The 25,283-nt window shown below is 48.3% G+C and overlaps 3 protein-coding genes and 1 long non-coding RNA gene across 5 annotated transcripts; 2 read left to right on the top strand and 2 right to left on the bottom strand.

Annotated features, from left to right (window-relative positions):
* The first annotated feature begins 455 nt into the window (after positions 1 to 455).
* Positions 456 to 2,202, top strand: POLR2J (RNA polymerase II subunit J). Its single transcript, XM_066333218.1, has 5 exons — positions 456 to 568; positions 715 to 804; positions 899 to 1,073; positions 1,611 to 1,824; positions 1,874 to 2,202. The coding sequence occupies exons 1-4, from the start codon at positions 516 to 518 to the stop codon at positions 1,644 to 1,646; spliced, it is 354 nt and encodes a 117-aa protein (XP_066189315.1). The 5' UTR covers positions 456 to 515; the 3' UTR covers positions 1,647 to 1,824; positions 1,874 to 2,202.
* LRWD1 (leucine rich repeats and WD repeat domain containing 1) lies at positions 2,088 to 18,340 on the bottom strand. Of its 2 annotated transcripts, none has more exons than XM_066333207.1 (16): positions 18,320 to 18,340; positions 15,957 to 16,103; positions 13,766 to 14,000; positions 12,446 to 12,565; positions 11,036 to 11,188; positions 10,216 to 10,356; positions 9,229 to 9,573; positions 8,448 to 8,574; positions 8,092 to 8,201; positions 7,442 to 7,649; positions 5,923 to 5,995; positions 5,694 to 5,834; positions 4,911 to 5,005; positions 4,173 to 4,334; positions 3,406 to 3,530; positions 2,088 to 2,525 (listed from the first exon to the last, which is right to left on the bottom strand). In XM_066333207.1, the coding sequence occupies exons 2-16, from the start codon at positions 16,034 to 16,036 to the stop codon at positions 2,385 to 2,387; spliced, it is 2,256 nt and encodes a 751-aa protein (XP_066189304.1). In that variant the 5' UTR covers positions 16,037 to 16,103; positions 18,320 to 18,340; the 3' UTR covers positions 2,088 to 2,384. The 2 variants fall into 2 exon arrangements, with proteins under 2 accessions (XP_066189304.1, XP_066189305.1); XM_066333208.1 differs by lacking the exon at positions 18,320 to 18,340 and adding an exon at positions 17,900 to 17,954.
* ALKBH4 (alkB homolog 4, lysine demethylase) lies at positions 17,980 to 20,161 on the top strand. The gene is made up of 3 exons (XM_066333212.1): positions 17,980 to 18,114; positions 18,754 to 18,951; positions 19,390 to 20,161. Exons 1-3 carry the CDS (start codon positions 18,013 to 18,015, stop codon positions 20,023 to 20,025), a joined length of 936 nt encoding a protein of 311 aa, XP_066189309.1. The 5' UTR covers positions 17,980 to 18,012; the 3' UTR covers positions 20,026 to 20,161.
* On the bottom strand, positions 20,068 to 24,072 carry LOC136370028 (uncharacterized). The gene is made up of 2 exons (XR_010745111.1): positions 21,880 to 24,072; positions 20,068 to 21,544 (listed from the first exon to the last, which is right to left on the bottom strand). It is a non-coding gene; the product is annotated as an uncharacterized lncRNA (long non-coding RNA).
* Positions 24,073 to 25,283: the final 1,211 nt, after the last annotated feature.

Raw genomic sequence — 25,283 nt, 5'->3', positions numbered from 1 at the left:
GTCCTTCTGGTGGCATCACTGTGGCTCGGCTGGGGGCCTGATGAAAGCACTGGTGGGGGTTCTCTTGGCGCTCTGATGGTGGCACTGGTGCCATTGCTTGGTGTCCCGCTGGTGCCATTCCTGATGGCCCTGCTGCTGATGGTGCTTCTGTTGGTGGCAGCACTGGTGCCATCACTGGCGGTTCGGCTGGTGGCCTGTTGTTTGCAGGGGTGGCATCCATGGTTCTGCTTGTGGCCCTGCTGGTGGCACCGTCACCAATGCCCCTGCTGGTGCCAGCTGGTCACCGCGGTGGTGTCTCTAGTGGGGACACCGCTGGTGGTGTCACTGGTGTGTGCGTTCTCCTCCTGCCACCGCCGATGGCCGCACGGGTGGCTCTGTGCGTCACCGGTCCCGCTGGGGCCTTGCCTGCAGTAGTCCTCCCGCCCGCCAGGGGTCGCTGTGGGGGCGCCAGAGGCACAGAGCGGGCGGAAGTGACGTATAGGAAGTGAAGGGGCGGCCGCCATAGCAACGGCGGGATGAACGCGCCTCCGGCCTTCGAGTCCTTCCTGCTCTTCGAGGGCGAGAAAAAGTGAGAAGATACCCGGGGAGCGACTACTTAAACCCTAACCAGACGGCGGGGAGCTGGGAGGGGGAGCGCGGGCCTTTCCCCTCAGTTCCCCGCTGTTCCCTGGCCCGCGCGGGTCGGTAACATCCCTGTATCCCTTAATCCCCCAGGATCACCATCAACAAGGACACCAAGGTGCCCAACGCCTGCTTGTTCACCATCAACAAGGAGGATCACACGCTGGGGAACATCATCAAGTCGTAAGTTCAAGCGGGGAGGAGGTTTCGGGGGAGGTTTGGGGCTTTTCCGCCTTTCATTTCACTATTTTGGGGGATTTTTTTATTCCCGTTCCAGGCAGTTGCTCAAAGACCCGCAAGTGTTGTTTGCAGGGTATAAAGTGCCACATCCCCTGGAACATAAAATTATCATCCGTGTCCAAACCACCCCAGATTACAGCCCCCAGGAGGCTTTCACCAATGCCATCACGGACCTGATCAGTGAACTCTCCCTCCTGGAAGAGAGGTTCAGGGTAAGGTTATTTTTGTTTCCCTTAAAACTATTTGGGCTTGTTATAAATCATCAAAGGGATGGGGTTATGTGTCTCAAAGCTGCTGGGTTTTAGGTTTATGAATTAATTCAAGCCACCCTCCTTGTGTTGTTCAGCAGCTGGCAAAGCATGGCAGAGCCTGGCTGCCCTTGAGTGCATTTGGATTTTTTATTTTATTTTTTTACTTCTCCTGACAAAACTCTAGTATCTTTACTTCTCATCCCTTCTGGCCAGTTTGTTTATTGATTTAGCCCCTGAATTCTGAGGTTTAATCTGCCCAAAACATTACTCAGACAAAATCAGTGAGCCTGTGACTGAGATAGTACCTCTGACGTGCTGGGAAAAGGCACCAGGGCACCAAATTTGTAAATAAGTTTTAATTTCAGTATTATTTTTCTGGTTGCTGTAGAGATTTCCACTGTGGCTTGTTGTGATTCACAGAAGAGTCAGGAATGATGAAACATCCAGCTCAGTAACAACTCTTGTCTTAGCATGTGTATTTTTGTTTTTGCTTTGCAGGTTGCAATTAAGGACAAACAAGAAGGAATTGAGTAAAACAGCCCCTTTGGAGCAGGCTGTTACTTCTGAGGCAGAATTATGTGTTTGTTACTGCATGAAATATTTAAACCTCTATTAATGGCAAATATTTTCCCCATTGTCCAACTTCTGTTTAATTTCTGACAGCAGCAGCAGCAGCAATATTTTGAGTTTGTTTTTTTGTTTTGTTTTGTTTGTTTTTTTGGGGTTTTTTGTTTTGTTTTTTTTTTTTTTTTTTTTCCTAGCAGGCACTCTGCCAAGAGGATAAATGTCATGTTGCATTTGGTGGAGAAGTCATTAAAGTGATTTTTAGTTTTCTAATTGGAGCCTGAAGGCAAATATTTGTCCTGGGTGGTTGGGGAGGTTGTTGTGGGTACAATTCCAGCATGAGAAGCTGCTCAGTGACAGCTGTACATGAAGTCTACTATTCCTGCAAAAAAAAGTCCAAGCACTGCCAGCTGAACTGGTATTTTGTTTTATTAAGTGTCATTTCTATAAAACAAATGCACAAACTGTGAAAACTTACAGTTAAAAGAAACCGGATGTTTACAATGAACTGATGAGTTTAACAAACTCTTACCTTGTTTTTGTTTTATTTTTTGGGCTTTTTTGGGGGTTTTTTTTGTTTGTTTTTTGTGGTTTTTTTACTCCATCTTGCACGTAAAGCTGGTCTAGAAAACGTTCATGGGCACATGGGTAACAGTCACTAATACTGCACTAGGTGAAAGCACGGGAGTGTTGCTGTGGCACAGGGGACTAGGGCTTCTTCCAGATTGCTGTTATGTTCACACTGGTCAGCACAACAAGGTAGGTGAAGGCAGGGTCTGCCACCACGTTGTTCACCAGGATTTCGCGAGGCTGCTCCCCGTTCACCCGGAGCTCCGGCCACTTGAGGATCTGTGGGGAGAGCAGAGGGGCTGCTGGAGTGTCTGAGGGGGACGTGGGGAGCCCGAGGGAGAGGCTCTTCCTTTTTCTGAGGGGCTGCTGGAGCTGTGTGATACTCCTAAACGGTCAGGGTTTAGTGCACAAGGACTTGTGAAAACAAACTCTCATCTCAGTCCCAAAGGAACTGGTTGGTGGCTTAGCAATGCACTTCCACAAAACCTGAGGAATCTCAGAACTGTGGAGGCTGGAAAAGACCTCCCAGAGCATCAAGTCCAACCTTGTCACCCAGAGCAGAGCCCTGAGTGCCACCCCCAGGGATGGCAGCCTCTTCCAATACCTGAATAACCCTTTCAGATTATAATGGAACCTGAATTATTTCCCATTCAGGAAATAATGGAACCCTGGGTCACTTCATACCTCAGTCTAATGTAGCTCCAGACCAGTGGGTGAGAACCACTGGAGTGTTTGTGATCATCCTTTCAGAGGGACAGGCAAGGGAACTGCCCACACTGTCTCCAGGGGAAAATATTGGGCAGAAGATGGGTGAGTGAGCATAGGGAAACAGTGAGCCCTTTCCTGCCAGGGAGTGTTCCCTCTGGCTTCCCTCCCTGGGGGATGTGGTGCCTGCACACCTGTGCTTTTGTGCTCCTCAGTCTAACCACCATTTTTTAGGGCTCCTGTAGGAAGAGCTGCAGGGGGTGACAGATTTGCTTTGCAGCTCCTCCTTCCTGTCCCCAGCGACTGGCCTTGGCCACACTCTGGAGACTGCTTTGAATTGTTAGTGAGGGTCAGGTGTGGAAACACAAGGCATGTTCTGGGATAAGCCTGCTCAGGAGATTGGGATCAGCTGCCCTGGGCTGGAAGGGAGGCCCAGAGAAGAGCTCAGACCTACCTGTGTGGGAGAGATCCTCCGCTCCGAGCGCTTCCCCTTGGCAGAGCCCCAGGCCGTGGTGTGGCTGGAGAGGTTGTACATCCACACACTGCCCTTCTCATCCCCACAGAACACGTATTCTCTTGCTGTGAGAGCAGAAGAAAAAGCTGGGAAATGAGTGTGGGGCTCAGAGTCTGCTGTGCTGTAAAGCAGAGCTCTAGGAGAGCTGCAGGTTCCTAATGCAGGCTGCCATATTTCAGCAAAATTCCCTTGCTGGCATAAAAATACCAATCTACCTTGCTCTGAAATAATTCATTTGAAGATAAACCAGCTGTCCTTAGTGTAGAAAAGCTAGTTCTATGTGCTTTGGGATTTCTCCTGACTTTTTTTAGACTGGTTTTGGGAAGTGCCGACCAGATCAGGTTGGTTTGTTTCTTGTCAGTCTCTAAACCCAGCTGCCAGTGTGTGACACCCCTGCCCACAGATGCACTCTGCATCCCAGTGGCTCCACAGGGCCCAGCCCTGAGCTCTGTGCTTTGAAAACCTGTGCCAGAAAGACCCCCCAGCCTCGACTGTCCCCCCTTGTCAGGCAGATGGTGCAGCTGTAATTATTTATCACTGGTGTTATTTCCACCCAGCTGGTGCTGGGCTGAGGCTGCGCAGTGCTGGAGCTGCACTGCAGAGGGGAGAGCAGAGCTCTCTGCAATAAATCCAGGCCTCTGCCTCCAGCTCCAGCCTGCTCCCATGGATCAAAGGCAAAGCATTACTCAGGAAATGAGTGCTCCTACCTGGGCAGGTGCTGAGTGTCAGGTAGGACATGTCTGTTGTGGACCACTCCAGCTCAGCCAGAATAACTGCAGACATTGTCCGCTGGCATCCTTTTCCCTTGGCATCAAAAGACCTGCTCCAGCTCCACAAGTATATGCATCCTGGTTTGGAGCTCTTGGAAACTAGGGAAGAAAGGAAGGGAGAGGCTGTGGCAGCTACTGGGAAGAAAAGTGCATGGAGACAGAGGTAATCCACCCAGAATATGGATTTCAAGCCATGGGATCTGATCCAGCAGCAATTGTTTCCACCTGCTTTACTTTATTTTAGGATAATTGGAGGTTGCAGAGAGATTTTCAGTGCTGTGCTTATGTTCCTGAGCTGCAGAACAAGCATAAGCTATTCAGAAAGAGCCTGCCTTTGATGTGAAACACCCAGTTCCCCTGAAATAAAAGACTGCTCCCACCAGCCCTTGAGCAGAAAGGGACTCTTCCCTTCCACACTGGCACTGCTTGGCCAGGTGTGCTCTCAGGGATGTGTCCATCTGATTTCCAGTCCTACCAAGCATGGGTTTGCCCTCTAGGCCACATTTTTGGGAAAGACAAGTGACTCTGGGAGATAACTCCATCCTGTGCAGCCCCCCCAAAGCTCAAGAGGCTCCAAGACCCCTTTCAGCCCCTCTGCTTGTCATGCTGGCTGCACCCTGCACATGCTGAGGTGCCCCACTGTTTTTGGGATTGTGCTGTTGTGTTTATACTCACCAACGACATCATCATTGAGAAAAGCCAAACCATCAACCCTGTGAGATGTTGTCACGCTTTCCTCATCAGGAAACTGGAATATGGCTTCAAAAGGCCTAGAGCAGGGGGAATGGTGAAATGAGCCAAGTCCTGAACGGCCAGCAGTGAAAGGGCACCCAGCTGCAGAGCCCAGAAGGAAATCTGTGTGTTAGTGAGTCTCTTGCCAAGCTCAGGTGAATTCCCACTTGAATTTACACTTCAAGTCACCTGGGTTTATGAATACAGCAGAAGCCAGTTTGCTCATGAGATTGCTGTTTCACTCATCTCTTTTACAGGCATCAGGATATTTGTCAGCAGGGCATGACTTTACTTGCTTCCTCCTCATAATTTTGTCCTGAGCTCCCACAGGGTGCCAGTTTCCTGAGTTACCTCACGTACCAGGAGCAGGGGAGGCCTCACTGCGAGACTGGAAATTGTTCCAAAAATTTACATTCCGTTACACTACCTGGAGATGACACACCCTTAAGTTTTGGGGTATTGGATTACTCCTGCCAGCCTTGCTGCTAAGCAACCTGCAACACCTGCAGACTGCAGCTTTAATACAAGCTCTGAACAGTCCTTGAACATCATACTTCTTATTTTTATTTTTTTTATTTTTTTGGTCACTCTGGGAAGGGGAGGATGATTTAAGTTTGGTAGGACGTGCTGCATTTGCTCAGACCTCCTCAGAAATCAACCCTTTGCTAGGACTAGCCCTTCTTGTTATGGAAAGCAAATGCACACCCCCCATCTTGTGGTTCTCACCTGCTTTTTTGTCCCTTATCCAGTTTTATGTTCCAGGCAAAGCAGCCATTTTCACAGCCTGCCAGCAGGTACTGCTCCGGGCAGGTGGGGACCAGGGCAATCCGTAGGGGGATGGAGGCTGTTTCCAGCACCAGCAGCTGGCTAAAAAACAGCAGAGAACAAGCAGTTAAGTGGTGCTGTGATAACTACAGGCTCTTGGACTGGCCACATCTGGTTTTTGAACCTTTACCTTGCTTTGAAATTGTAGTCACAGTCTGGAATCCCAATATCCCAGAGTGCAATTCGCTTGTCATAGGATGCAGCTGTGGGACACAGAAGAGAAGCAGGTAGTGACACTGCTGCTCATCTGGCTCTTGTGCTAGCTGGCAACTCTGCCTGAGTCACAGTCACCCTCTAAGGCTCCAGAGAGCTCATTAAGGCACAGCAGCAGTCCCCGAGGCTCCTGGCCCGGCATTTCCCAAGTCATTGCATGTGTGACACAGTCAGTACTTTGTGCTCTTATCCTGTGCTCTAACAGGGGCAGATAAAACAAAGCTTGTTTCCTGATGTCCATTACTGAGCTGTGGCTTCACAAGGTCTTTAGTAGCCCTTGGAGCTCATTTCTGGTCAGGGCTTTTAGTGGAAACTAAAAGATGAGCTCCAGCCTCTACTCTCAGTGAGACACCACCTCATTCCACATATCCATGGCTTACTGTGTTCACATCCACAACAGCTCCCATTGAGGAAGTTAGGCACTGACAAAGGGTGAGAAACAGTCACCAAGCTGATACACTGGAAACAGAAACAGTTCTAATAGATTACTCTGAGTAACCTGGACCCTCATCAGATGGCGGCCCTCAAACTCAGAGTTTGTTGGTGTCCCCTCCTCAAAAAGGATGCAAAGAATCTCCCTTAATTACTCTAAATTTTTCTATGAAATATAACAAGTCTGGCTGTCCACATCATTATGTGGCTCCAACCTCCTTCTCCCTTCCACCACCCTCTTTCTCCTTTTCTTTGCCTCTGCTTTTGGCATCTCTAAGTTGCTTCTTGAAAAATACCCCCTATTCTTAAAAAAAAAAAAAAAAAAGCATTTTTAATGGTCCATGTAGCACTCTAACCACTCCAGGATGTGGGTAATTTTAGGCAAGAGAAACAATGTGCTGTGGGGTGCAGGTGTGGCTTGAATGGCTCTATACCAGCTCACTGTACAGCCTGACAATGCAGTTGCAATTTGTAACATGATGGTTCATTACCAGTCCATGAGCCACAGCCTCTGTGGGCTCTCCTGTATGTGGCAAAACTCTGCTTGACATCAGGACCAGAATAGAAATCTCTGACAAGGCATAGAACTCACATTTTAAAAAAATCAAAATCAATTAAGCTCATTGTTGGATAAAATGAAACCAAACAGCCCATAATAGGCTGCTGTGCTGGAGGAGTGCCCTGCCACTGCCTGGCTCCCAGCTGCCTGCTCTGCCATTCTTCTTACTCATCCCTGTGGAACAGATCCATGACTGGGCTTGTTTGTGGCTAATGTGTGTGCGACAGCCACCCTGAGAGCCACCAAGGGTGAAACAGGAGCTGCTGCACCTCAGCTAAAGAGCCAGGTTCTGGCTCAAACAAACTGTAACAATGTTCTCTCCCTAATGCCTGCCCGTGCCTTTTGTTTCTGTGTCCCTGCCTGCCCTGGTGACAACTCCCCTTGTTAAGGAAGGCCTGACTTTTCCACAGCAGAACTAAAACCAGGGATTCTGAAGCAGACTTACTGAACAGGTGGGTCTCTTGGGTTGGGCTGAAGCAGACAGTAGCAATGGGCTTTTTGTGAGCCTTTATCTCTCCGTAGCAGAAGTCGGCTGCCACGTGGATCAGTTTGACAATCCCTCTCCTCCCTGCAGCTGCCAGGATGTTGTGAGCTTTCTTGCGGCTGTCGCTGATCACCATCGTCAGGGTAGTCCATGCAACGCTGAAGAACTCCTGGGACAGAGGGAAAACAGGACTGGGGTGACAGAGAACAGCCAGCAGGGCGGTGGCTGTTAGCTCAGAGGAAAGACAACTGTCACAAGTGCTACTCAGGTGAAATGACACGACTATTTAAGATGGAGCATCAAAACTCAAAACAGCTCTCAGAAGAGCGTAAACTACAGAAAGAGGATGTTTATTCTTCTGTGCTGTCAAGCAGGCTCAGCAGCCAGACACACTTGTTTGAGGACTGGCAGGCTAATCTCCTAAACTAATAAAAAATAAACCCAAACCAGGCTAAAAGGATAAGCAAGCAATGTTTATTATCTATTTTTATCTTAACATTTGTCCACACTAACGTTTTCAGACCTCTTTGTAATATGTATTATGAATGTGTGTAATTATTACAGGTTGTGGTATTCCCATTCAATGCTTACCCTTCCCACTTGCCACCCACCTCTGTAGCCACTTTATACTTTTTCAGCACCGTCCCTGTCTCACAATCAATCAGACAGACAGATTCCCCTCCACAGGTTGCCACGGTTCTGGAGGAGCTCACAATGGGATCTGAAAGAGGAAAATGATGAGTGAGAAGTTCCCAGGTTCAGGGATAACACATGAAGACTGCAGCTTATCACTGCCTGGTGCTGTCCCAGTCTCCTGTTTTCAAAGTCAAAGGAGAAATATGTAAGCAAGTCTCTTCCTGACAACGGAGACTACGGCTTGAAGGAGCAGGGGTCTAAGGCATGGAGTCCGCTGGGATTCCAGAGCCAGGTGGTTCTGGGAATCCTGCAAACCTCTTTAAGAGCTCACCTTTCCTGGCTCCAGAGTCTAGCACTGGCTCGAAGACACAGGACCAGAGCTGCGTTTTAAAATCCTCGCGGCTGTTGCCTTTACTGTGACACTGAAGAAAATGCAATGGCTCTGCACTGACATCCTCCTACAATAAACCATCCACATTTAGAAAATTCATTCCCCTGACACGGTTTGCCTGCAACTGCCTTGACAGAACCCTCTACTGAACACAGCAATCCGAGTTAAATTCAAGTATTTTTTTCTCCCTTCTGCGCTACAGGGAACAGGAGAGACTGAGGTGCCACAATGCTCAAGACTCCTAAAGCAGCAGGGAACTGTTTAGCAAAGGTGTGCCCAGTAGACCCAAGCAGTGAACCCCATTTCCTACAGCAGAGAAACATGAAAAACCCTTTAGATTCCCACTGGCCTGAGCTGAGGGGGAAACACCTTTCCCCATGCAGCCACTGGTTTGAGCTGAGAGCAAGGCTTGCCAGTCCCATTTCTAAGCATAGGCTTCCAGTGTACCACCTTGGAGTGCTGGTCCATCCATCCCCCAGAGGGGATCCACTGTGGTGTCCTTGGGAGTTGCCTTCTCTGCCTTGATGCCTCTGAGAGATTTAAAACAATGACAAAAAAAAACCAAACAAAAAACAAAAACAAAATGCCAAACCAAAACCCACAATATATTTGGCCAACTAGGAGCTCCAAGCTGTGCAGAGCTCTGAAGAAACCTGAAGGCAGCTCCTCCCATTATAAACCAAGAGGCCCAAAGCCAGTCCCAGGGGCCTGAGGGACGTACCTTGCGCTTGGAATTCTTCACAGGGGTCAAGGCAACCATGCTGTTGTCCTGCTCCTGGCTTTTCTGTTCCCCTGTCATCTGGCTGGATCTTCTGTTGCTTTGCCCCTTGGGCAGCTCCTCTCCATTCTTCTGTGTCCCTTCAGCTCCCTGCTCAGGGGTTGTTGCCTCCTTGGCTGGTTGGTTTGATGTTCTTGGTTTATCAGGAGCTGGGTCATCCTCCATATGACTGGATTTTTTGGGATTAACTGCAGCCTCCTCCTTGGTGTTTGCCTGGGTCTTGGACCTCTTGTTTCCAGGGCTTGATTTTGAATGATTTCTTTTCCTCTTGCTGGGTGTTACTGTGACCTATAAGGTATGTTGTCATGTTGTCAGGTTCTGCAGGTTTTTAGCTTCCCCAAGATGTGCAGATAATTTGCAAGTCAAAGATATTAATTATTCAAATGCAAGTACCCTCCCACAGTTACAGACTGGTTCCAGGAATCAGACAGCCCAGAGCTGCCAGGCTCCTAGAGGCAGAAGCTAATGAAAACCATGCAGCCAGCCTCCTTTTCAGCTCCCTTCCCCTGTCTCAGTTATTTGCAATTTATATATGCTGTGGAAAAACAAATCTGGCCTATGGACCACAGGGGTGCAGTCTGCAGCCATTTCCAAGCAGGCAAACACCAGCAGAGTCTGGCCAGGCATCAGCTCAGGTCTCTAATTAAAATATCCCTGTCTAGAGGAGAGGTGGACTGAGTAGGACTGCACTCATGAAATGTTTTTGGTCCCCTATGAGAATAGAAACTCTCTGAGGGAGCAGCTCGACCTTCGCATTTCTGGGAAAGCTTCAGTCTGGCTGTAAAGAAGAAGCCTGAGCTGTTGGATATAGGCTGGAGCCTGAGACTGCCCCTGTGGTTACCAAAGGGTCATAAATGTGAACTGACAAGAGCTGCTGAATTCCCAGAAAACAGAAAGAACATTGCTAATGTAACTGGAAAAATCACCTACCTGAGCCACATCTTCTGCAGCTTCCCTGGGGCTTTCTGTGCTTTCTTCCTCATTCTCATCTGTCTTTTCCTCTGGTTCACTATCAGAGTTTAACTCCAGACCTAGTGAGTGTGCCAAAAACTCTTCTGCAATCATTTTCACCTGAGAAGAAAATACGTGGATATGTTAAAAAAGAAAAAAGAAGACAAAGAAACCACAGCATGACAAGCTCTGTTATGTCATGGCACAAGAGCTGCTTTGCTGAGTTTTAATGTCTGCTCCCACTATTCTCTGTGAAATTCATAAGTGGTGGAGCAGTCCCCAGCTGACATTACATGACCCAAGAACTTCACTTGGTCATGGGCATTCAGAGTACACAGCTGTAGAAACAACAGCACAGCAATAAAACAGGACAAAGGAGAGATGGAAGTCTCAATTTTGTGTATGAACACACAAATAAAACAAACATTACAAACTAAATGGTGTCTTTCCCCGCTAGGACCGACTACTGTCATTATCTTTTCTCTTTCATCAAGACTAAAGGTTGCCATTAAACTAATTTGCAAATAATTAAGCATTAGGGATACCGCAGTCTGGTTAACTAGTACAAGTATCATTACTGCTTATGAATTAAAAAACAATGTTTAATGACAGTTATTTCAACTTGCTGCATGTTTAGCCCCTGGTTCTTCTGTAACTGCTTAACGAAACAGTGAAGAAAAAGTGATACCACTTGTGAGCAAGAGCACCCAAATCCCTGGAGTGTTTTAATCCAGTCCATGCAGAAGCAGGAGCAGGGTCCTTGCCTGGAGAAGAGGAGGGTGAGTGGGATGTGACCTACCCGCCAGCGGGTGAACTCGCTGAGTGAGCTGGGCCCATACACCACATTGGTCTGTACTGACTTCAGGAACTTTTTCTTGATGGACTTCACCTGCTCAGGTGTGTATTTCTCAGGGAGCTGGTCACGGAAGAATTTTTCCCAGTGAGCAGTAACCTAGGCAGAAAGACTGAGTTTATTCAACAGAAAAGCACAAGAGAACTTGTGAAAGCATTTAAGAAGTGGCCAGTCCTGAGTGCTGCATCCTATGTCATGGCACCATTTTAATTCATTTATTCATGTTCAAATGACCACTTCAGTTAATGAGAAAGTCCTCTGTACCAAGCTGGAGTGAGTGTGCTTGAGCAGACACTGCCAGCATGGACCCATTTAGAGAGATAGCTGGACTCCAAAAGGCTGGTCACCTACAGGATGCTCACCTGCCAACACAGTTTCCTATCGGAGTTTCTGGTGGGCAGTAACACATCCATCAGCATTTAGACCCAACAGACATTTTTACATTGAGACACAGGACTAAGAACTGGGCAGGCAGGTGCAAACAACATCAGGGAAAGGCTTCAAGGCACAGACACCACCAAAAGAACAGCACAGGGGAGAGTTTGGTGTCTCATTAAACAGCCAACCACGATCAGTGGTCTGGGACAGGAGGCTGAGCAGCCCTCACAGAGACCCTTTGACATTCACAGGTTTTACACAGACAACACTCAGCACAATTCAACCCAGTTTTCAGTATTTGGTTTTTCCCCCACTGTTACACAGATGGAATTAAGAAGATCAATTAACTAGAATACAAATGGTAAGAGCAGTAATACACAAAAACAACCAGCCAACCAAACCTTTTTCATAATTGAATGATAATTTTGCTCAAGATCACCACGATGCCTTGTGGGGCCAATCTGTCAGGAGCTAAATTGTGTAGAAAAATGAGTGAAAATAGAGTTCTAAACATTCACAGCTGAAGGAGAAAGAACAAATCCTTGTTCCTGGTGTGTACTGGAAAAAGCAAGATTATCCTGAGCTTGGTTTTGTGCTCCCCATTCCTGAGGCCTGGACAGTAACTTAAATTAGATGGGGAGCTGTTTGCAGCTGTTCGGGCAGCACCAGGCTTCTCCTCTTCCTGAAGGATGATCAGAGTGACCTGAAAAACTACAGGATCAGACACAGACCTGGTTGGCCCTGCTCCTGTCACTTAAACCAAAGGCAAATTGGCTGCACAAAACAAGAAGAGCAGATGCCAGCAGTGACCAGAGAAAGCAACAGTAAGACATTTCCTGGGTGGCCCACTCTGCAGGCTGGGCTCAGATCATACCCAGATATTGCAAACCACCAGAAGCTTGTTTGCAGCTCTGTCTGAGCACAGGATTTAGTTATTTCTGAGGTGTTTAGAGGTTAAGGAAATACCCCACACCTTACCTTGCTGGTGAGCTTACGGCTGTTGACACGCCTCACATGGTTGGCCAGTTTGGTTATGTCTTTGCCATTGAGCAGACGAAGATTTTGCAAAAGAAAGATTACTTTGTAGTCATCATTGAGCTGGAAAGAGAAAACATTGGAGTTATACAATTTGTATATGTGGTACTCGCTTTACATTTAGTCCTTGATTAAAATGCAGCCTATATGAGAAGGATATATTTAGTAAGAAAAAGCCATTTCATAAAATCTCCTCAGGATTTTCAACTTGAATCTCACATTTTAGGTGTGAATTGATGTTGTCAATGAGTTGGGATCTTAAACTGCAGACAAAGCTGCCCAGCTCTCAGGCAGTGCAAACATCCAGCACAAGGTGGGGGCTGTGTAACTGCTCATCTGCTGGGCCTGAGTGCAAGGCTGGGAGCTCTGCTCATATCCCTGAACTCTAACGCAGGGGAAGGCCTGTCCTGCCTTCAGTCAAGGAATTCCAGCAGAACTCCTAGGGTCAGATGCATTTTAATTCAGACAGTTCACCATACAGTCACACACACACTGCCAGTGTGCAACAGCAAATAAGCATGTGAGGATGGTGAGTGGCTGATGCCAGTTCACAGCACAAGTAAAATCAGTTTTGGATGTTTGACTTGCACAGTCAGCAGATCCTCTTGGGAGAAGTCAAAACCTAAACCAGAATAATCACCAAGTTTAAACCCTCATCTGAGGACTCAGTCTGCTTTTCTAGAGAGTACTAAAACTAACACAGATATTAGGAAATAAAACTAGCATTAGATATTAGGAAAAACCTCTTTACTATGAGGGTGGTGATGCACTGGCACAGGTTTCCCAGAGAAGCTGTAGCTGCCCCATCTCTGGGAGTGTTTAAGACCAGATTGGATGGGATTCTGAGCAACCCAGTCTAATGCAAGGTGTCCTTGACCATGGGAGGGAGTGGAACAAGATGAGCATTAAGGTCCCTTCCAATCCAAACCATTCTGAGATTCTGTGTTTCTATAAGGACACCTCTGCAGTCATTACTGTATTTTACACTAGCATGAGCATAAGGTACTGTACCTGATAAGCTACCTAAGACAAGACTTTGGCCTAGAGAATCAAGAGTTCAACAAAGATTTTAATATCTGAGAGGTTCTGGGCAAGTCACTTCTGCAGATTGAGAAATAGTGGCAGGAAGTAGTTAAATATCACACAAAGGCTGGCTGCTTTCTCAAATGCCCTAGCACTCGCTGCCCAAGAACAATATATAAGAAGTTTGCACAAGTGCTGTTTGTTTGCCTCTCTGTTTAATGCAGGAAGGGGGTAACTCACTGTCAAGTACACATTGTTCTCATAGGTCAGCTCCTCGAGCAGAGGGAACTGTTTCAGAGCAGTTACATCTTCCAGCTTGTTATTGTTGCAGTTCAGGACCCGCAGATCGGGCAGGGTGAGGCTGTTGGGAAATTTGTCCAGTAAATTATCCGAGAGATCAAGTTTCTGCAGGTGCCTCAGGCGGGAAAACAAGCGCGGGTCTAAATCTCCAGTCTTCAATTGCAGCTTGGACAGGCTGAAAACAACAACAACGACAAAAACCAACCCATGAACTCTCTGCAGCTCACTGGAAGAGCAAATGCTGATTTCATAGCATAGACAGTCCCATCTGGTGGCACCTCAGTCCAGCACAACTCACTGGGGACAACAGACCAAACCTGTTTTTTCTGGTGGCAGCAGTCTGGATTGTGAGCACACTGAGGAATAGCTGATGTGTCTGAGCTGACAGCCACCACCAGAGACTCAGGCCTGCCAAAGTACAATTAACCTGTAATTCAGATATTCTCCTAGGGGTAACTGAGCTGGCTGGAAGCAGTAAACTACCAGAAAAGTTCTTTTTTTATAGAAAAAATTACTCCACTTCTAAAAGGTTTGGTATTTTATTCCTGTGCAATGTTGATTCAACAACACAAGCTGTGGCAATTCAAGACACTACACCCTCAGTCTATCCTGTCCATAGAATGCACTACATTCATTATTTCACAGTTCGGGCCAAGTGCAGAGTGTATCCCTAAATAATTTGGCTGTTTTCAAAGAACTAACTTGACAAAAAAAGTGATTTTTCCATTTCTTTTACAGTGAGATTTGCTGCTAAAGCTTCCAAGGGTAAATGTAGAAATTCACTTAACAAAATCCCAACACTGCCACCAAAACAGAAGAACTCTGTCCTGAAAGAGGAAGTGGTACAATACAGGTGAGGGGAAAAGAAATATCCCTTCTTTGTAAGAAAGTGAAAACTGCATATTATAAGCAGGGTCATTTATATTTGGTTAGATCATTTAGCTGAGCTCCAAAGGGAGATTCCTGTCCTGGCTGCCAACATCTCTTGAGGGCACAAGCTTGAGTTCCTTTAACAATCAGAATCTCTGTCTCTAATGACTAGTTAAAAACAATAGGCTTCTGGATATTAGTGAAGTGTGAATAAATGAGACAAATAAATCCAGAAAGCAACATCCTTTCTCCCTCACTTGCCATCTCAGAAGTGTAACCAGCCAGCCAGAGCTGGTAAGGAAAGTTGAGGACAATCCAGTTGGGTGCAGAGCTGTGACTATGGTGTCCTTTTGGGGAAAAAACTCAACAGTGTTCCCCAAATAGACCTTCTGAAATATAACCCATCAGCATCACAGTATGAAGCTGCATGGAGGAAGCCATGCTCCAAAAATCCACAGCTTCAAACATCTCTCCACCACTCTGTTTCCCAGATTACTGCAGCTGATACTCCTCAGAGAAAAAAAGTGAGTTTCTCACTAAAAATAATTACTTTAGCACAAGGCAAACTGAAAAAAATAACTTTAAGAGTACATGTGAAACCCAAACCCCTTGACATCAGCAACAAAAACAACAAAAGAGGCAGCTAGAAACTGGCCAGCTGAGCCACTTGGATTGGGCAGCTCTGGAACAGCAGAATTCCACTGTGTTAAACATCTGGAAAGACACATATTTGCAAGTTCCTCTGTTAAGGATCTGAGTGGCAGAACTGTTCTTAGTGGTTTTTAAGTGATTCAGAGTTTATTCTCTCCCTCTGCAATGTTTGAGGCAGTAGGATAACTGGATTTAGAAGAGATGGAACATGACGGAGAGAAAGGAAAATGGAAGAGAAATAATGCCAAAAATACTTTAAAAAACCTCTGAAATCCATGCTGGAAGATTCTCTTATTCACATTAGGCAATTGCTAGCAAAGATGCAAGAGCTTTGGGGGTAGATGATAACCTTGGGGTTAGGAAATCAGGATCCAGCCTTGAACAGTTTCACAGACAGAATAGCAGCAAATATACAACAGAAATTGCAAAAAAAGGTGAATGCAGTGCCACCATTGCTCACTGATCCTGCACTGGGAATGCCCTCTCAGCTCTGTGCTTTGAAATTCTCTTTTTTTAAGTAGAAAATGTTTAGGGGAAGAAAGACAGACAGACAAAAAGACACTGCCAGGTGAAATGAATCTGGAATTTTCCAAGGCCTGTCTGCACTTACTTCAGCGTCTCGATCTTTCGGAGCCTCGTAGATCTTGGAACTGCTCTCTCCAAAAGAAGTTCTGTAGTAATTTTTGACATTTTTAATCTCCACCTCTCTGCTGGAATCACTAAACAGTCAGCTGTAGGATGTCTCCTGGTTATCTTCCTGATAAAACAAATGGGATTAAGAGGAAATGTTTTCAACAGCTCCAAGAGAGGAAAAAAAAGAGGTTATCTACTGATTTTGCTGCTGTAGGAAGTCACCTTTTCCATTTGGTTGAAATGAACATAGCAGAGATTACTATTAGATTGGGCACAGGCTCCCAGCACACTGATCCAATCCCTCTCCAAAACAACAGGGACACATCCCGTGGCTGTTGGAGTGACAGACTTGCTGCAGGTGAAAGCTGTCCATGAGTGATGGCACTCAGGACCAGGACAGCATCACAGGTACCTGTTTGTGCCTCTCCTGGGCTCTGCTCCAGGAGTTCCAACACTACTTCAAACAAAAAGCAGCAGTAAGAGTCAACACACCTGCTGTGAATGTTTTCCTCCCAAGAAAGTGACACTGCGCTCACTGGCCTGAGCAGCTGGACAGACTCTCGGCTGACAACTTCTAAATTCCCCAAAATTTTGGAAAACTGAATCAATCAGCAGAAATTTAAACACATACCAATCAAGGACATTGTTTCCTCATGAAAGGAAAAAAAACTTCAACAGCGTTCTCTGTCTTGTTGGTGATTAACTGATGTTTCAGTATAGGCACACACAGAGGGATATGCTGATATTTGGAATAACAATGCTGACAGGGCCAAAAGAGCTCCATGAATTGACTGGTTCAGGGCTTCCCACTCTTCCTGACACAGATTCTAAGAGAGGGAAGTAAAAGAGAACAGAGCTCCAAGGCCAGGCTCGCTCCTGTCTTTCTGTGTTAGATCAACGCTGCCTAAATGCCACTCCAGCACATCGTGAGGAGCACACGGGGCACTGAGCTCTCCTTGGGTTTGGTTTCAGCAGCCCCACATACCAACAGCACCTGCAGCATTGTGTGATGAGCAATGGGGCACAGCAATATTGTACACACTGAAATACAAGCACAAAGAGCTGAACTGAAAACCAGTTTGAACAGCAGCTGTTTGGGATTTGATCCTTCAGTCGACAGAGCCCTCGCTGGGAGCCAAACCACACGGTCAGGCTGATCAAACAAACCTCCCTCAGGTCCGGTGCCTATAATAAAAACGTGACTCCAGTGACTGTGGGTGCTCCCGCTGCCCTCTCTTTGGCACACTGACACCACAGACACAGCTGTGGCACTGCGGGAGCTGCAGGGAAGGCCACACACGGCATGTCCCATCCCCGCAGCATCGCAGAGGGTACAGTCGCTTCCCCCGGGGGCTGCCGAACCCCGGGGATCTTTCACTGGGAACCGACCCCTCCTGCCCCACGGCAGCTCTGGGGATGCAGCCCCACAGCCGGGCATCCCCCTGACCTGACGGTGTTTGCTCGGAGCTGCCCTGCGGCGCTGGCAGGGCCGGCGCTGCCCCGGGACGCGATGCGCGGTGCCTCGGCGGTGACAAGGCCACGGATGGCGGGCCGTCCGCACACGCCGCGGAGGCCTCCGGCCCGCGGGGTACCACCGGCTGCGGGCGGAGGCCGCGGCTCCGCCCGTGGGCAGGGCCAGACCGGGCGGGGCGGGGCAGGTGCGGCCCCGGCCCGAGGCCTCGCCCGTCACCGCCGCCTCCGGACACCGAGCTCCGCGGGGGCCCGCCGCCGGCCACGGCCTGAGGCGCCCCCGCGGGGCGTGCGCCGCGCCTACAACTCCCAGCGTCCCCCGCGGCGCCGAACAGCGGCGCCGGGCCCGGGCGCGCCGCGGGGGCTGCTGGGAGCGCGAGTCCGCCCGCACCCCCCCCTCCACCCCCGCGGCCCGGCCGCGCGGCCTGCGCACAGCCCCGCTGCCCTCACCTGGAAGCGGCCGGGGAGGAGGAAGAGGAGCCGGGGAGGAAGGAAGGGCGGGAGGAGGAGCGGGAGCGGGGTGTGGGGGGGGAGAAGGTTGCGTCCTCGGCGCGGCCGGCGGGATGCAGGCGGCGGGCGGCGGCGGAGGGCCGGGCTGCGGCTGCAAGGGGATCCGCTCCTGCCTGCTCTGCGAGGGGCCCGCGCCGGCTGCTCCGCCCCCGCAGGTACCGGGGAGGGGGCGGGCGGCGGGGCGGGGCGGCGGGAGGAGCCGGGGGGCGCCGGCCGGGGCCCCTCGGGGCGGGGCGGCGGCGGGACCCCGCACCGGAGCGGGGCCGGGAGCCCGGGGTCACATCGCACGGCGGGGACACATCGCACGGCCGCCCGCGTATCGTGAATTGTTCACCTCCATACCGGTGAGCCGGAGCTCACCTGAGCCTCACGTGTTACAGTTACATTCGTTTGTTACAGCTTAGCCTTGTGGCCTGCGCGATTTTCATCAACTTTCCTCGTCCAACATTTATTGCTGTGACAAACCGTATCTCTGCAGCGATACCCACCATTAATCTCCTTATACCCGTGGCCCTGGGGATCATCGCTTTTTCCCTGCATTTCCAGGATAAAGACATCAATAGGAAAGACAAGTGGCTTCAAGCAAGCAGCACAGTGATGCTGCAGCTGGGAAAAAAAAAAAAAAGAGCAGGGAATAGATGTTCCCCAAAAGCAGCTGTAACATTTCTCTTCTCTGCAAGAATCTCTTCTCTGCAAGAATACTGTACAGTTTTCATGCTGCAATACCAAGCTTGCAGGGGTAAATAAAGGAAATGTGTTATTGCTTTTTTTCTTTTCCGTTGATATTTCCACAGGGAGAAGATAATTTCACTTACTGTCCAGCAACAGGCCTAGCTAAAGGAAACGAGCACTCGGAATTTGCTGGCTGGGCATTTCCCTTTCCAGGGGTGTTCCTGGTGGAGGAGTTCATTAGTGAAGATGAAGAGTGTGAGATAGTGGAACTGATGGATCAAGATGACTGGAAACCATCACAGTCTGGCCGAAAGAAACAGGTTGGACTTAAAAAACACATCTGATCTTAGATCCCTCTGGAAATGGAAAGCTGTTTCCAGTTAAAACTGAAAATATTGAGACATTCCAATAAGTGTTTCCTTTGAAAGCTTTTCCTGAAATCAATGGCAAGAATTACCTGTAATTAAATCAACTTCTTGCAAAAATACATGATAGTTCCAACAAACAGTATTTGATGGTGTGTGTTCAAGCATTAAACTTTACACAATCTCCAAGGGAAAGAAGAGAGTGTTCAGATTTGGTTTTACTTTATAAATCCAGAGAGATTAATGTAGATTCACTGAGTCCTTTTGCAACCTGGCAACCAGGTCACTGGAAGAGATGAGAACAGAACTCTGCAGGAACAGCCTCTCCAAAAAGACTTGTCCTAGATTTTCCCTTCACACTAGCTTTTTTCCTCCCTCTTCTTTTCCAAACAGGACTATGGACCCAAAGTGAACTTCAAGAAACAAAGGCTGAAAGCTGGCAGCTTTACTGGCTTGCCAAGTTTCAGCAGGAAGATTGTGGCACAGATGAAGGCCTGTGCTGTGCTCAGTGGTTTCTTACCTGTGGAACAGTGTAACCTGGACTACAGACCAGAGAGAGGCTCTGCCATCGACCCCCACTTTGATGACTGGTGGCTCTGGGGGGAGCGCCTGGTCAGCCTGAACCTGCTCTCAAAAACTGTGCTCTCCATGTCCTGCGATTCAGAGGACACCATCCAATTATTTCCCATTTCCACTATGGAGGAATTAAGTCCTCCTGCATCTTTCACGCAGACATCAGCGTGCACAAATTCAGGAGAAGAAGGAACCGATTGCTTTTTGTCGCCGAGGCTGGTTCCGGGGAAGGAAGTGAGTGTGGCCATCCTCTTGCCCCAGAGGTCGCTGGTGGTGCTGCACGGGGATGCCCGGTACAAGTGGAAGCACGGCATCCACCGCAGGCACATCGAGCACCGCCGCGTCTGCATCACCTTCAGGGAGCTCTCTGCGGAGTTCAGCGCCGGGGGGAGGCACGAGGAACTGGGCAAAGAACTGCTACAAATCGCGCTTTCCTTTCAAGGGAGACCCGTGTGACCGAGAGGTTGCATTTTGTTGGGAGAGGCGTAAAGAGAGGTGTGGGATTTGTATGAGTTGGTTTATTTCTGAGGTGGGTGTATGGAACCGTGTGTGTGCAGAGATAAACTCAATAAAATGAAAATTTAACAAACAAGTTAAAGGAGTGAGCTTCGAAACCTGCTGGGAAATGGGAGCTTTTAGGTCAAAGTCAGAAATGAGCGGTTGCAGCCATTACCTGTGTTGCAACAAAAAAACCAAACAACCAGTTCCTAAACACTTAAATGAAACCAAGAAAGTTAGAAACATTAAACAGTATCAAACAGCCACACAGTTTCAGCCTAAGGTCTGACACAATTTTAAGCTCTCCTGGCTCATACTTGATACAGTCAGACTGGTTTGAATGTTGCACTGAGCCCTGGGGGTACAACTATCCCCTCACCAACCCCAGACAGGTCCTGTAGAGACCAGGTCTCAGGGGAAGGTAAACAGGTATCTTTACACAGACAGTACAAAACACTGAGAACTAATTAAAGTAATTATCCTTTGCTGAAGATTCATGCTGTAACAATGAGGATTAGTCATAAATTCTGTGTGTGACCTGTATCTTCTGGGACCAAAGGAGCAGCATTTGCAGAGGGCCAGTGCTGACTCTTTGGGCTTGGACAGAGATCAGACCAAAGGCCTGCACAGGCTGTGTTATTTTCTGATCATTTGTCATCCCTGAACCCTGCTGTCAGCTCTCAGTAGCGAGAGTCCGATTTTGGGAATTAGGTGGGCAACAGACTGCAACCCTGGCAGCTATCATTTATTTTCCTGGCACCTCCAGCAGTCAGGTTTGAATCATGCCTTGTACCTAAGATTCAAGTAGTCATTTCCAGCAGAAGCTGATCTGAGGCCATCTGTCTGCTCTGAACAAACTTCTGTGCTCTTGAAAACGAAGTTGTGCTGTGGAAGAAGTGTGATCCTTTAATAAGCACGGTGGTGCCATGATAACCCTTCAGCACAGCCTCACCTGCAGCAGGAAAACACCACCTTGCCACCAGCAGGCACTGCTGCCTGCCTCTGGTTGGTGAGGAAAAAGGACAGATTTCAGTGTCCCTGCACTGCTGTGTTCTGCCCCAGAAGTGCTCCCTCGGATTTGCACAGGATTTTCTGCTCTTGCCACAGGCACTGCCCTCTGCTTTTCTGCAGGGGAGGGAGCTCTTCACCCAGGACAGCTACCAGGAATCAGATGGGTCAATCAGGATATTTTTTTCATCAGTTTAAACCAACAGATACAACCAGAGCCCTCTGTGGGCTGCAACAAGCCAGGTTCAGTTTAGTGCCAATTCCAGCAGGGCTCCCATGGGCAGTCCCAAACTCCAAACCTCCATCCAGGTGGGCTGGTCAGCGTCCCCAAGGAGCTCCAGCAGCAGTTCCAGCAGCCACAGCACATGACCTCTGATGGAACCTCTTCACTGCAAACACAGACACACAACAGGCTGGACACACCTGCTCACAGCGAGCTCTGTCCCAGGAAATTCCTCATAGGCTGCAACTGGAAGAGGGTAGATCTAGGTTAGATATTTGGAAGTATTTCTTCCCTGTGAGAGTGGGGAGGCCCTGGTACGGGTTGCCCAGAGAATCTGTGACTGTCCCTGGATCCCTGGGAGTGTCCAAGGCCAGGTTGGAGCAACCTGGCCTAGTGGAAGGTGTCCCTGCCCGTGGCAGGGTAGGAACTGGATGATCATTAAAGTCCCTTCCAACCCAACCCGTTCTGTGACTGCTCACTCCCAAAAGCAGGCAGTGCTCTGAGAGCAGCAGTTCCTCAGCTTTTCTGCAGCCTGGTGTCCACAGGGCTCAGTTGGGAGTGGGATATCCCCAGGACAGCACCTGGAGCTGCTGCTGGAGCAGAGGGGCTTTGTCCAAGCAGAAGGAGGAGCCAGGCACAGACACAGAGGGAGGAAACCCAGCACAGGCTGTCACAGAGAGAGCAAATACTGCACGTGGATCCTCCTCAGCCTTCAGTTCCAAGCTTCTCCATGGATCTGCTCTCTGCTCACCACTCTGCAGCAGTCAGTGTTGCCATTAATGCTTGGCCCTAGTTTCCAACGCTCCCTTTTACATTTATATTGTGCTCTCAGGCTGCTAAAACACTTTCTGTGTGCTCCATTCTCTCCACAGTGAAAGCAGATGATGGATTCTGATGAATCAGACTGCCACAATAACTTACACAGTGTTAGTTCATCTTCTGCTCTGCATTTGCTGGCTGAATTTTTCTGCCTTGATTGAACTATACAGGAAGCTGCTGTTCTTGCCAGAAGGTTCCAGCTCGTCCTAGCTGATATCTTAAATGTGAAAAAATGCAAATAATTAAATACTGAGCCAAAAAGTAAGGGATTTTTCTTGCTGTTTTTGAAGTCTAAAACTTAATCTAGTCACTACACAGGCATTGCTGTGCCAGTCTTTTGACATTTTTCACCTGTTAAACAGCCTCTTGGGCATAATCTTTAGATCTAAATGCAATTGCACACCCATCTGTTCAGTATTACCCCTTAAAACTTTATCTACATTCTTTCCTAAAAAGCCAGAAAACCAGAAAAAAAAAAAGCCAGAAAATCCTGTTTTGCAATGTTACAAAACATTAATAATTTACTGTCAAGTACCATAGAAATCTGAGAAAAGTATGAAGATGGCCTCTTAAAAGTAATTTTGTCCACTAAGCTGGTATTATTAACAGAAGACAAACTTTAATTGTATTCCTGTTATAGGAGTTCCTTGTCTCCTTAACCTTCTTGTAAAACACATGCCAAGACCCAGACCCTCATTAAAAGGAAGTGCATCTAATTGTTATCTCCTTGTGCATTGCAAAAGGAGAACGATGATATCTGACCAAGCTTTTTTTCAAAAAGGCAGAACCCAAGTTAACCCATAGAGGATGCTGGAGGACTTGAGCTGCCTTGCAAGAAATCAGTCTGAAATCATCAGGAAGCATAAAACTGAGCAAGTTTATCCAGTTTCTCTCACACAGCTGGACAATAACTGAGATACATTCGTTGTTCTACATTAAATATTGTTCATGCAGAGGTAAAACGAGAATAGGCAAAGTTAAAATACAGATTTTTTTTTTTTTTTTCCCTAGAACTCACGGCTGTCACATCTCTGGGCAGAAAGCAAGTTCCCAGCTGGACACACAGGGATTCAGAGAAATTCTCTCCAAATCCAGCCAGTCAATTTTAATTACTGAAACTGCTTTGAGAGGGCTGTAGAGAACCTGTCAGTCAATCAGAAAAATATCCCCCGTGGCCCTGCTGAATTTGATCGCAGCTTGAGGGAGCATTGAGAAAGCTGTCTTAGAAGTTGATGCAATAAGATTTAAAAGATAAGGAATCTACAACAGCGGGGAAACTCCAAGGCCTTCTGTTTGTTTGCCTGAAGGCAGGAAAAGAAAAGAAAGCACATTGTGAAAGGCAGGAGGAACACCTCCACCCCCCTGCCCAGCACAGGTACAACCACCTGGGATTGCTCATCCCCACATCCCAGAGCCAGGCAGTGGGAGGATGTCGGAGGACGGAGAAGGATGTGGGAGGATGTAGAAGGATGTGGAAGGATGTTTTCTCTGCAGCTGCACCCACCCCGGTGCTGTCCAGAAAGACTTCCAGGTATCTGAGCGCTTTCTGCCGCCCTCCCTCTGCCCGGGAGGGCTCTGGCACGGCACCACTTTCTTCCGTCACATGCTCAAACCCAACACTGCTCCATCTCTCACGGTCACAAAGTCCCCCCGAGAGCTTCCTCTCCACTGAAACAGGGAGCCAGCCCTGCCCCGGGGCCATGTTAAAAATAGAGAGATCACCGAGTGAGAGCTGCCGCTGAATACGGCAAAGGGAGAACCCGATCCTGCTCCCTCCAGGTCGTGCCTCTTTACTCCTGCAAAGGAGAGAGGAATTGCCTCCTAACCCAGGCTGGTGCACGGGACTGATACAGAACAATTGTTCCCCTGCCCTTGAGAGTTCCTGCCCTGCTTTAGGGTGGGCAGGCAGGGCTCCTGCAGTGGTATTTTCCTGCTGGGCAAAAACTGGAAAGAAAGGAAAAAAAAAAAAAAAAGAAATCCAGAGGAACAGAGGAAGACTCAGGACTCTGAAGCAAGGTCATGGTTGTCCCTGTGCCGTGCCCCAATGCAAACATTGGAGAAATAGTTTAAACAAGGGAATAGCTGGTCCATAGAGGCACAGCCCAAGGGGGCTGAGAATTAGGGCAGCAGCCACCCCAGACTGCAGCAGCCAGAGCCCAAAGGTGGTACAAAAAGCCAGGGGAGATCCTCAGCACATATCCCCAGCTGAGGGTGGAAGCCTTGGAAGAAGCATCTCCATGCAGGGATTGCAGGCACACAAAACCTGGGACACTCCAAGCACGACAGACAGCACAGGAACGACAGAGAGGTGACAGCACAGGGCAGACGTGGCCAGGCACGGGCAGACAAACCCCGACGTGACACAGAGAGCTGCCAGCCCTGCTGGGACAGTGTGGAAAGGCTGCCTTGACTGATGGGAATCCTGCTGACAGCCACGGGGGCAGCAGCAGGAGCAAGGAGGATCTCCTGGTGCTGTGGCAAAGAAACACCCAGCTGGACAACTACAACATTCCTATTCCTTCCTTTATGGATGAACTCCAGTGGCTGGTACCACAGGTAATATTTCTGCAACACAAGTCTGGACCCAACTGTGGTGAAAATGTAAATAAATTGCAGGAAGAGAGGCGGGAGCAAGAAAAACAAGTGCTGTTATTGGGAAGGGAGAGGAGCTACAGCATGAAGGTGGGTGGGTAACCTTGAGAATCAAAAATACCCCCATGAGCTTCTCATGGAAGGGAGAACTCAGTGCCCAGAGAGACACAAGAAACAAAGCTGCAAGCAAAGACAGAAAGCATGTTGTTATTCTGTTTTAGGATCATTTGCCCTTGGGACACCATCCCAAACTGTACCTCAGACTCGTCCCTGGAGTAAGGTGGTCCCACTCCAGTCACAGATGTGCTGCCTTGAGGCTGATCTTGAATGCAATCCCACCCAAACCTAAATGAATTATTCTACAAAATCAAAGCACAGTTTCTGCTGCTTTTCTCAATTTGCTGAAGTTTATCATGTCCGCAAAAAAATTAAATGAATGATGCAAGCTGCATTGCTTTTGCAGCAGTGTATGCACAGGGAGAGGCTTTTAAAAAATATATTGCAAAAATGGTGCAATACTTTCCTTGACAGCCTTCTGAGCCTCTCAGCACACAAGGTCCTACTATTACTGATG

Source organism: Sylvia atricapilla, chromosome 20, assembly GCF_009819655.1.
Source record: "Sylvia atricapilla isolate bSylAtr1 chromosome 20, bSylAtr1.pri, whole genome shotgun sequence".
NCBI lineage: Eukaryota > Metazoa > Chordata > Aves > Passeriformes > Sylviidae > Sylvia > Sylvia atricapilla.
The sequence above is the reverse complement of the archived record's forward strand: the minus strand, read 5'-3'. Positions and strand labels throughout refer to the sequence as shown.

Bases quoted from the DNA above. Each gene is read 5' to 3' on its own strand.
- ALKBH4 (XM_066333212.1), top strand. From the start codon at position 18,013: ATGCAGGCGGCGGGCGGCGGCGGAGGGCCGGGCTGCGGCTGCAAGGGG. The intron at 18,115-18,753 runs GTACCGGGGAGG...ATATTTCCACAG, and splicing joins CGGCTGCTCCGCCCCCGCAG to GGAGAAGATAATTTCACTTA. The intron at 18,952-19,389 runs GTTGGACTTAAA...TTTTCCAAACAG, and splicing joins AGTCTGGCCGAAAGAAACAG to GACTATGGACCCAAAGTGAA.
- POLR2J (XM_066333218.1), top strand. From the start codon at position 516: ATGAACGCGCCTCCGGCCTTCGAGTCCTTCCTGCTCTTCGAGGGCGAG. The intron at 805-898 runs GTAAGTTCAAGC...TTCCCGTTCCAG, and splicing joins CTGGGGAACATCATCAAGTC to GCAGTTGCTCAAAGACCCGC. The intron at 1,074-1,610 runs GTAAGGTTATTT...TTTGCTTTGCAG, and splicing joins TCCTGGAAGAGAGGTTCAGG to GTTGCAATTAAGGACAAACA.
- LRWD1 (XM_066333207.1), bottom strand. From the start codon at position 16,036: ATGTCAAAAATTACTACAGAACTTCTTTTGGAGAGAGCAGTTCCAAGA. The intron at 11,189-12,445 runs GTAAGGTGTGGG...CTTTCTGCCTAG, and splicing joins GCCGTAAGCTCACCAGCAAG to GTTACTGCTCACTGGGAAAA. The intron at 8,575-9,228 runs GTACGTCCCTCA...GGTTTATTGTAG, and splicing joins TGAAGAATTCCAAGCGCAAG to GAGGATGTCAGTGCAGAGCC.